Source organism: Oncorhynchus kisutch, linkage group LG15 (assembly GCF_002021735.2).
Source record: "Oncorhynchus kisutch isolate 150728-3 linkage group LG15, Okis_V2, whole genome shotgun sequence".
In the NCBI taxonomy this organism is placed as follows: Eukaryota; Metazoa; Chordata; class Actinopteri; order Salmoniformes; family Salmonidae; genus Oncorhynchus; species Oncorhynchus kisutch.
In genome coordinates, this window is record NC_034188.2 from 29,065,404 (window position 1) to 29,076,830 (window position 11,427).

The following is an 11,427-nucleotide window of genomic DNA, read 5'->3' on the forward strand; positions in this document are numbered from 1 at the left end:
GCTGCTTCATGTTACCTCAACCAACCCAGTCAACCTGCTGCTTCAAGTTACCTCAACCAACCCAGTCAACCTGCTGCTTCAAGTTACCTCAACCAACCCAGCCAACCTGCTGCTTCATGTTACCTCAACCAACCCAGTCAACCTGCTGCTTCAAGTTACCTCAACCAACCCAGTCAACCTGCTGCTTCATGTTACCTCAACCAACCCAGCCAACCTGCTGCTTCAAGTTACCTCAACCAACCCAGTCAACCTGCTGCTTCATGTTACCTCAACCAACCCAGCCAACCTGCTGCTTCAAGTTACCTCAACCAACCCAGTCAACCTGCTGCTTCATGTTACCTCAACCAACCCAGTCAACCTGCTGCTTCAAGTTACCCCAGTCAACCTGCTGCTTCATGTTACCTCAACCAACCAGTCAACCTGCTGCTTCAAGTTACCTCAACCAACCCAGTCAACCTGCTGCTTCATGTTACCTCAACCAACCCAGCCAACCTGCTGCTTCAAGTTACCTCAACCAACCCAGTCAACCTGCTGCTTCATGTTACCTCAACCAACCCAGCCAACCTGCTGCTTCAAGTTACCTCAACCAACCCAGTCAACCTGCTGCTTCATGTTACCTCAACCAACCCAGTCAACCTGCTGCTTCATGTTACCTCAACCAACCCAGTCAACCTGCTGCTTCATGTTACCTCAACCAACCCAGCCAACCTGCTGCTTCAAGTTACCTCAACCAACCCAGTCAACCTGCTGCTTCATGTTACCTCAACCAACCCAGTCAACCTGCTGCTTCATGTTACCTCAACCAACCCAGTCAACCTGCTGCTTCAAGTTACCCCAGTCAACCTGCTGCTTTATGTTACCTCAACCAACCCAGTCAACCTGCTGCTTCATGTTACCTCAACCAACCCAGTCAACCTGCTGCTTCATGTTACCTCAACCAACCCAGTCAACCTACTGCTTCATGTTACCTCAACCAACCCAGTCAACCTACTGCTTCAAGTTACCTCAACCAACCCAGTCAACCTGCTGCTTCATGTTACCTCAACCAACCCAGTCAACCTGCTGCTTCAAGTTACCTCAACCAACCCAGTCAACCTGCTGCTTCATGTTACCTCAACCAACCCAGTCAACCTACTGCGCCCATGTTTGTGAGTCCTCCTTTAGGTGTATTTTCTGCTCTATTTAATGCTGCTTACTTCATTGTGCAAAGAGGCTTTGGGATCTTGGAAGATACTATATAAATGTATGTTGCACACACACACACACACACACACACACACACACACACACACACACACACACACACACACACACACACACACACACACACACACACACGCACACTAACTCTCGTCTTCTCTGTGTCCTGGTTTCTGCTTCAGGGAGACGGCTCCGTTCATCTCTCAGGGTTCAAAACCTCTCTCCTCTGACTTTGGGCCCCCAGTTTTAGCTGCCCACTTTCTTCGGGAATCCCCTATCAAGGACAGGATGAGTTAATACTCCCATTGGGTTAAAAAGTGAGCAAAGATCCTCAGTGGTCTAGTGGTCAAAGAGCCTCAGTGGTCTAGTGGTCAAAGAGCCTCAGTGGTCTAGTGGTCAAAGATCCTCAGTGGTCTAGTGGTCAACTAGACCACTCAGTGGTCTAGTGGTTAAAGAGCCTCAGTGGACTAGTGGTCAAAGAGCCTCAGTGGTCTAGTGGTCAAAGAGCCTCAGTGGTCTAGTGGTCAAAGAGCCTCAGTGGTCTAGTGCTCAAAGAGCCTCAGTGGTCTAGGGCACTGCACTGCAATGCTAGCTGTGCCACCAGAGACTCTGGGTTCGCGCCCAGGGTTGGGGAGGGTTTGGCCGGTGGGGATATCCTTGTCTCATCGCGCACCAGCGACTCCTGTGGCGGGCCGGGCGCAGTGCACGCTAACCAGGTCGCCAGGTGCATGGTGTTTCCTCCGATGCACTGTCTTCCGGGTTGGATGCGCGCTTTGTTAAAGAAGCTGTGCGGCTTGGTTGGGTTGTGTTTCGGAGGACGCATGGCTTTCGACCTTCGTCTCTCCCGAGCCCATACGGGAGTTGTTGGATACCACGAAATTGGGGAGAAATAAGGGGTAAAAATAAAAAAAAGTTAGCAAAGTAATGCCCTCAACCCTTGTTTCCCCCTGTTGTTTGAGTATTCTCTATAGTAGACATGCCAGCTCTGATACCCAACAAGACGCACGCAGCAATCTTAATTTTAAACTCACTACATGGCATAGGATTGAACAGAAAAGGCAGTCTGAATTGGGTTTATCATATCTGGTCACAGGGAAACATTTAGTGAAACCACTCTCCTTCAGATTTTATACATTTATCAACTTTCTCTTCGCGTTCTCTTCTCTCGACTAATGCTGGTGGTCATATATATGTTTTAGCAATTTATTATATCATTTGTATGCACACAAATAACACCAGTGCATAATTTATTATTTGACTTCTGTATATACTTCTGTGATTTGTTTTGTTTGGGTTTAGTCCAATAGTGGCATGATTCGACTATTTGTATAGTTTCGATGCATAACTTTTATTATGAAGGCGAACCGCTGATTCAACTCATCGGTAATATCGCTCACTTCACAGTCGTGACCAGAAGAACGAGCCGAGCTAACGTATCGGAAACGTTATAATACCAGTGCAGTCAAAGCAGCCAACGGCTGTCGACCAAGGAAAAGCGAAAATACCAGTATATCTATTGATACCTGTTTATCAACTATAAAAGTAATATTGTGAGTTGATGTAAAGCTAGCCAGGGTAGATCGCCGTACACTACAGCTAATTGCTATATGCTAGTTAGCATCACGTAGCTAGCCTTTGCTCTATCTTCGACAACCGGTCCCTACGCACTAGCAGAATGGCCTTAAAACGAATTCACAAGGTAAATTGATTGTTGTTTGAGTCTTTGCCGTAAACACAGCTAAGTAAGTTAGTGATGTTATAGGTCATGTGGTAGAATGTATATATTTTTTTGTCGTTTTAGTTAGCTATGTAACGCGACGTACAGTGAGCAGTTGCAAATTCGCTATAACAAGCGTGCTTATTTGGTTGTTAGCCAGCTTGGCTTGCAGTAGCATGGCCTAGTAGCTTAGCTAGCTAAGTAGTTAAGCTAACGTTAGCTAGTTTAAAGTGAGTGAGCTAAATATTAGTTCAGAATCTAGCTAGAAGTAACGTTAGCTCAGAATCCGAATTATATTAATCGTCTCACGTTAGCTTAGTCGGTGTCATTGTTAGCTAGTAACGTTATCCCCTAAACTTTCTGGTGCTTGTTAACTAATTAACAAGTCATGGTGAAACCTGATGAGATTGAGGATATGGTTGTTATTACATACCACTACCACCAACTCGTGGCAGGTTTCGGTTTGGTGTATCTTGCTGGAAATATAAACCTTGTCATTCAAGCTGGCCAAGTCTAGTGTCATCCTCGTCTTGGTATTTTCTGGTATCTATTCCGAAATTCTAGCATAAAAATATACATAGCTGCTGTGGTAATTATTACTTAAGTAAAATAGTGTAATTGCTGTGTCCCCAAACAAAGTAATAAATTCAACACTTCTCCTAATATTGGTTTAGAGCGATGTCATGATTGCACTGACACTTGACTGTGACGCCCGAAGTCAAGATAAAAATGCCAGAGAAGGTAGTCACTCGTTAAGAAAACACCCTATTACAGTGCCTTGCAAAACTATTTAATCCCTCTTGGCGTTTTTTGTTGCATTACACCCTGTAATTTAAATGGATTTCATGTAATGGACATACAGAAAATAGTCCAAATTGGTGAAATGAAAAGAAAAAAACAGAAAAGTGGTGGGTGTGTATGTATTTGCTATGAAGCCCCTAAATAAGATCTGGTGCAACCAATTACCTTTAGAAGTCACACAATTGGTTAAATAAAGTCCACTTATGTGCAATCTAAGTGTCACATGATCTGTCACCTGATCTCAGTATATATACACCTGTTCTGAAAGGCCCCAGAGTCTGCAACACCACTAAGCAAGGGGCACCACCAAGCAAGCAGCACCATGAAGACCAAGGAGCTCTCCAAACAGTTCAGGTACAAAGTTGTGGAGAAGTACAGATCCAGGGTTGAGTTATAAAAAAATATCTGAAACTTTGAACATCCCACGGCGCACCATTAAATCCATTATAAAAAAATGGAAAGAATATGGAACCACAACAAACCTGCCAAGAGCGGGCCTCCCACCAAAACTCACGGACCGGGCAAGGAGGGCATTAATCAGATGGGCAACAAAAAGGCCAAAGATAACCCTGAAGGAGCTCCACAGCGGAGATTGGAGTGTCTGTCCATAAGACCGCTTTAAACTGTATCACCCCACAGAGCTGGGTTTTACGGAAAGTGTCAAGAAAAAAATAAGCAAACCTGTATTGGTGTTCACCAAAAGGCATGTGGGAGACTCCCCAAACATATGGAAGAAGGTACTCTGGTCAGATGAGACTAAAATGGAGCTTTTTGGCCATCAAGGAAAACGCTATGTCTGGCGCAAACCCAACACCTCATCACCCGAGAACAACATCCCTACAGTGAAGCATGGTGGTGGCAGCATCATGCTGTGGGGATGTTTTTCATCGGCAGGGACTGGGTAACTGGTCACAATTGAAGGAATGGTGGATGGCGCTAAATACAGGGAAACCTGTTTGTCTTCAAGAGATTTGAGACTGGGACGGAGGTTCACCTTCCAGCAGGACAATGACCCGAAGCATACTGCTAAAGCAACACTTAAGTGGTTTAAGGGGAAACATTTAAATGTCTTGGAACGGCCTAGTCAAATCCCAGACCTCAATCCAATTGAGGATCTGTAGTATGACTTAAAGATTGCTGTACACCAGCAGAACCCATCCAACCTGAAGGCGCTGGAGCAGTTCTGCCTTGAAGAATAGGGAAAAATCACAGTGGCTAGATGTGCCAAGCTTATAGAGACATACCCCAAGAGTCTTGCAGCTGTAATTGCTGCAAAAGGTGCCTCTACAAAGTATTGACTTTGGGGGGGTGATGAGTTATGCGCACTCAAGTTGTCTGTTTTTTTGTCTTATTTCTTGTTTGTTTCACAAAAACAAAATATTTTGCATTTTGTAAGTGGTAGGCATGTTGTGTAAATCAAATGACACAACCCCCCCCCCCCCCCCCCCCCCAAGATCCATTTTAATTCCAGGTTGTAAAGAAAAATACCAAGGGGGGTGAATACTTTCGCACGCCACTGTAGCTACTCTGCTTTTAATGTTACAGGGCCATGGCATTAATCAAAAGAATGCATATTTGATTGTAATTGGCAAACATTAAAACTAAAACATAATGGATGAAGTCTCCAACATTACATTGCTGTGGTAGCCTGTACCCTTGAAACATGAGCAAATTGGGCGTCAGTGTTGATTTTACATTATGCCTAGCTTACAAACAATCAGTTTGAATAGGTGTAAACAAATGTAGGCCTATGCTTCCTTTATATTCACATTGAGTGGGACAGGCCCTGTGCCTAAAAATAAGTTGTTAGTAACCCTGGATGTTGCTTCAAAGCCCTTTGAGGCCTGCCTGAAAAATAAAGGGGAAACATTGGTTGTTACTGTACAAATAAGGTATAGCCTAATAACCAACCTATTAGAATGGGATGTTCCTGTTTTAAACTTACTGACACAATTTAACTGAATTGAACCCAACATAGTTTATTAAACCAGCAACAAAATGTAGGCCTAAACATGCAGGATGATGCATGTAAACTCTGGTTTACTATAGGGCTGGGCGATATGGGCAAAATATTATATCACGGTCAAAATTTCTTTTTTTTAAAGACAGTATTTCGTTTTTTAATAGTAAAAGTTATACATTTGCTTAATGAATAGTGCATGACCCTAGGGTGGCAACACAATAAAAACAATGTGATTTTAATGGGTCTTTCTCCATTCTGATTGTTTTATACTGTTCAATTAAACTTCAACACCAAAAAAGTCATAATTTTCATCAATTTCTGCATTTGAGATCATTTCTACACTGCACGTAGGGCTGCACGATATGGGCAAGTAATCTGGGCCTTATTTTTAACAAAATGTTGCAATTTGACTTGTGATTTAGAGAAAAACACTTGGGTTATCTTTTTGTCTGTAAAAAGAATTATGCTACGACTTGTGGTGGAAGCAATTTCTGGCACAATTGTTGCTAGAATAACCATGTTGATGTAAATTTACAGTTATGCGATGCTATGTTGTGTGGTCCTCCCACTGCGACTTGAAAAGCATGCACAGGGTGGTGAAAGTGGACAGTGATGAGCATGAGGCTCCTTTCCAATAAATATCGAGGGTCTTCATTTTACCCCAAGCTGTGTCCTGGGAGCATGTGTAAACCTGGGATGTAAAACAGCTCTTTGCTGTTTTTGTTGTCTCTCTCTAGTCATGGTTTTGAAATCTCACAATATCAACTTTGCTGTGTGTTCAAGGTTTTTTATAGTCTATGGTTTGATTCCTGTGCATAAACAGTGATTTGAGCTATCTGATTGGCCAGCGGTAGGCCTATGGGTGCACTTGATTTGCTCGCTGGGCCTTCCATGTAGGTGGAGATCTACCTTTTTAGACCCATGAAATGGTTCAAATGGGAACACTTTTACCTTCCCGGTGCTATGGCTACTGAATCAAGTGCATCTACCAGCAGCAGCACAAAACAAATTGGAACTCTAGGCTTTATCGTTGGTTGTTTTTACAGACTGGGAATGCTTTGGAGATCAACCAGTCGATCACAATCCAAGCTCATCGCTACGGTTTACTGAGAATGGTGCGGCAAACAAAACATCCAGTCAGCGTCCTGTGGGCGTAAACATCTTTGATGAGAGGTCGAAAGAGAATGGCAAGAATTGTGCAAGCTAACAGGCGGGCCACAAACAGACATGCTAACCTAACCATCACAATAACAGGAGGTTTGCGTTTTTGGGGGTATGATATTTGTGCGTCTAACTTTCTCAGTGATCATTATTCACGATTCATTCAGGACTATCTCTAATCATGGTAGTGTTTTGGAAACATTTTATTCTTATTTACAATGACAGGGACTGCCTCTCATGACACTACATTATTTACCATTCATTTATATTGGGCACAAAATAATCTGAAACACGGCAAATGCATCCCCCAAAAATTGCAGTCACAAGCTTGATGTAGTCATTGCGTGCTATGAATATGGGACCAAATGCTAAACTTTTGACTACTTTAACACACAATTGAATTTGTCCCAATACTTTTGGTCCCCTAAAATGGAGGCACTATGTACAAAAAGTGCTGTAATTTTTCTTAGTGGTTCACCCGATTGTGTAGATGGAGAATTACCTCATGTTTACGACAAATAAATGCTGATTAGATTTGTATGCTAGTGACAAGATGATCGGTGCTTAGCTGCCAATTAACAAGTAAAAAAGATCTTGCTCTTATCCATGTCATAACCTACCCTGTCCAGTATCCACTTTTGGAGCAAACTGTTGTCTTGAGAACGTGCGTGAAAACCAGATTGGCCAAGTTTGCCATCTATTGCCACAGTTTGTGACAACACTATCGGTGGTGTAAAATGCAATGGATACACAAACAAGTTATTTAGTAGTTTTTTTTCACTACACAAAAACTTAAGCACAAGTGTTTTAATGTGCCCTGTTATCACACACTGCCTTTTAATCCGCAACAAAGTCAGTCTGATGGAAACAACTCTGGTGGGGAATGTGCATATAAAAAAAAAACGTATTATATAATTTTAGCATAAATCTTTTTCAGATTTTATGGAAACCTAGCTACTGTCAGCAATGCTGCTGTCATCTTTCCCTCCAGTGTAGCACTGGTCAGGCCAATCCACATTCTGACTTGGGTGTTTGAGACATTGCCACAAGTTGTCAGGGATAGGCCTCATCCATTGTGAAAAGTTGGGACTATCACTACACTCTAGTTGAATTATTTTCCTGGACTCGCATACGCATCATTCAAGTCTATGCAGACCTATGTTTATTACTGAGATATAGCAGGTCTGTATTTACATAATAGTACAATTTCGACCTTTTCTAACCCGTTAGTTGACCATGGGGGAGGAAGCCTATGCCCATGTCAACACAGGCTGTTACAGGTTGAGTGACGGCTGTGTGTGTCTGTACTTTAGCTCAGCTTCGCACCGACACCAACTTTGCCTGACGGCAACACAGCCCACAGCTTCCTGCCTGCTCAAGGCGTGCACCTATTTTACTGATCTATTCGATGACTAACATTCTCACCCTCATGTCACTCGGACCCACATGCAATATAGACAGTATCACTATTGGCCCAAGAAGTTCTTACCTGATCTGTTGTCCTGAAGTGCTTGCTCTGACGGGGCTCTGCAGGATACCATATGCTCAATCACTGCAATACAAGAAACTGTTTAGTCACTGCCCACTTAAATTATGGCCAAGACTAATCATTGAGCTACAGTCGTTATAAAATGGATTCCTCTTTTCATCAGTCTCTAATTAAACTTTAAAAGTACTTCCTGTGCAGTGCACATTGCAACGCCAGCAATGTAAATGCAAAGCAAATGCTCTTCCAAGTATGGCTGTGAGGTCTGCAGTAGCAATGATGAGTTAACAGTGTTGGTACATGGAAGGGGAACAGTAGGCTGATGGTGTCCTGGTTTGGTTTCTCTGTTTCAGGAGCTGAACGACCTGGGCAGGGACCCTCCTGCACAGTGTTCCGCTGGCCCGGTTGGAGACGACAGTAAGGCCAAACTGAGCACTTGTATTAAACCTAACATTATAATAATTCTTAATTTATTACATTTGTTAAGCGCTTTTCATTATACAGAATAATCTCGAAGTGCATAAATATATGATCAACAGCAAGGCATCTGAAACATTCCTCAACTGTCTCCTTTTCTGTTTGGCAGTGTTTCATTGGCAAGCTACAATTATGGGGCCTGTGAGTATCATTATAAAGTGTTTCTCCATTTGATGAATTTGAAGTTGCTTTGGCTGCTCAGTGTGACTGTTGAGATGTAATTCTGTTTTCTTTTCAGAATGACAGCCCATACCAAGGTGGTGTTTTTTTCCTGACTATTCACTTCCCCACAGACTATCCCTTCAAACCACCTAAGGTAATTATTTCCGCTCTTGTTCCTCTGTTCTTTTACAATTGAAGTTGTCTTGATGCATGTGGAAGATTGAGGAATGAGGTTTCCATGGATCAATGTGTTTGATTGCTCCTCCAACCTTTTCATTGCAGCTTGCGTTCACCACAAGAATTTATCACCCAAATATTAACAGTAACGGCAGCATCTGCCTGGATATTTTGAGATCACAGTGGTCTCCAGCATTAACTATCTCTAAAGGTAGGGTGTCGTTTTTCCATTCTTTGTGCCCTTCGTGTCACTCATTTTTACCTTGACTTAATTTCGATTCACATGCCTAAGATCCACTCCTAATCCTTCTTTTTAATCTCCATTTCAGTACTTTTGTCCATTTGTTCACTCTTATGTGACCCCAACCCTGACGACCCGTTAGTGCCAGAGATCGCCCGTATCTACAAAACAGATACGGAAAAGTTAGTATATTGTACTCTAATCATTTTGTGAAAAATATTATGCAACTTTTTGATCCAAAGGCTTGAACAAGATCGGTGCAAAGTGAGTTATACCCTATTATATTAGATCTAGATACTTATAATATAGGACTTTTCCTTCTGCATCAGGTATAATAGACTAGCGAGAGAATGGACAGAAAAGTACGCTATGCTTTAGGGTAAGACTGCCCTGCATCGTCGAGGGAGAGGACATTGTTGTGGGTTCTGACATTTATACTGTTGACAGCACTTCAACTAACTCAATGAGGCTGACATATTTTGCCACTCTAAGTACATTTGCCTTGGTGGATGGTGGCTTTGCTCTGACCTGTATTCCCAGTGTCTGATTGTCTGTCATGGACTGTTTGACAGTGTTGAATGCCATTTTGGTGGGACTATGGGAGGAGAGTATTCTGTGTGTGAACATCATGCATCTCATGTTTATCTTGGGTAGTTGCTGTGTTGTAAGGCATGGTGTTGTTCTTGAAGCTCCACCCCTAGTCTATTGTGGATTGATTTATGTTCTGTTACTTTTCCACAGGTACAACAGAATAGCCCGGGAATGGACTCAGAAGTACGCCATGTGATAATCGGTCATGGTCGTATCAACTTGCATTATAGCTGGGAAAAAACTATAAATTACTGTTTTTTGTTTTTTTTGCCCATTCGGCCGCAACCCCTTACCATCAGCAAATAACAGTAATTGATTCTTTGTTTTGCCCCCCTAAATGTATTCACATCCTCTTAACAAGGACAAATGTCTCCAATAGCCCTTTTTTTCCCCTTTACAAAATATGCCAATTGCTCTGAACTCTCAGTGAAGCATGTCTGTATAAAGCCAACCACAGCCACTTTGTGAAGAGCTCTTGATTGCTCTGAATTCACGCAGGAGGTGCCAACTAAAAATAAAGATTCTCAATGCCACCATTTCTTTATTGAGAGAATCAACATGGTTCAATCACACTTTTCCAATAGCATTAGAGAACTGATGTCTGTGAATATCATACACTTAATCTTAAAGTTAAGATTCGCCTATTTTGAATGTTCTAATGATTCCCGGGTCATTCCATGTGTATCTGAGCTACCGTTCCATCAGGCAGAAATACAGCCGGTGCAAAACCTGTCATACCGGCCTGATTGAACGGCAATAGCTCAGATACACATGGAATGACGCAGGAATCGATAGATCAGAGATGCACAAAAACTTTAACATTCAAAATGGGTGAATCTTAACTGTTTTGAATGGAGAATTGCTGAAGTAAATAAGAAATATTTTATGCATGTTAATAAGATAAATAATTGGTTTGTGCTGCTGAGAATGGATTGAGAGCAAATGTGTTCACTTTGATATTTTGTTACTTTTTGTTCTTAGAATGTGGAGCCATTAGTTAATCATCATCCATAACACTGTTCTCTTTTGCACTGAATACGTTATTCAAAGTTCTCAATGGCTGACCGATCAACTAATAGCTCTGCTATTTAATGGCTACTTTTTTTTTTCTCAATAAAGTTGAACAAAACTATTTTGTAGCAGGACTACTTTTAAATATATGGAGATGCATTGGGGCTGTTGATCACATTACAAGTAGCATACGATATGCCTCTGGGAATGCTGAGAAGCCCTCAACTGTGGGGTTATTTATAGGCCCCCCATGACTGACTAGAGCAGCTATGGACCTTACGATGTAGTAGCCATGTATTTTCCTAGACTCCAATACCTTAATTTAAGAAAATCGTCAGACTAAGACGGGTCAAGTCCACTTCGGTAGTGATGCACCTGGGATGCTGAATACCTGCATTTGAATCAAATGGTTGACATTTACATTAAGTACACTTTATCCA

At 42.2% G+C, this 11,427-nt stretch overlaps 1 protein-coding gene across 2 annotated transcripts; it reads left to right on the forward strand.

The window, feature by feature from the left end:
* Positions 1-2,565: 2,565 nt before the first annotated feature.
* On the forward strand, positions 2,566-11,108 carry LOC109905108 (ubiquitin-conjugating enzyme E2 D2-like). 2 transcript variants are annotated; one of them, XM_020502285.2, is made up of 8 exons: positions 2,572-2,899; positions 8,682-8,745; positions 8,915-8,946; positions 9,044-9,121; positions 9,250-9,355; positions 9,474-9,567; positions 9,715-9,764; positions 10,127-11,108. In XM_020502285.2, the coding sequence occupies exons 1-7, from the start codon at positions 2,876-2,878 to the stop codon at positions 9,761-9,763; spliced, it is 447 nt and encodes a 148-aa protein (XP_020357874.1). In that variant the 5' UTR covers positions 2,572-2,875; the 3' UTR covers position 9,764; positions 10,127-11,108. The 2 variants fall into 2 exon arrangements, with proteins under 2 accessions (XP_020357875.1, XP_020357874.1); XM_020502286.2 differs by lacking the exon at positions 9,715-9,764 and having other exon boundaries at positions 2,566-2,899.
* The last annotated feature ends 319 nt before the right edge of the window (positions 11,109-11,427 follow it).

Bases quoted from the DNA above. Each gene is read 5' to 3' on its own strand.
- LOC109905108 (XM_020502285.2), top strand. From the start codon at position 2,876: ATGGCCTTAAAACGAATTCACAAG. The intron at 9,122-9,249 runs GTAATTATTTCC...TTTTCATTGCAG, and splicing joins ATCCCTTCAAACCACCTAAG to CTTGCGTTCACCACAAGAAT. The intron at 9,568-9,714 runs GTTAGTATATTG...CTTCTGCATCAG, and splicing joins TACAAAACAGATACGGAAAA to GTATAATAGACTAGCGAGAG.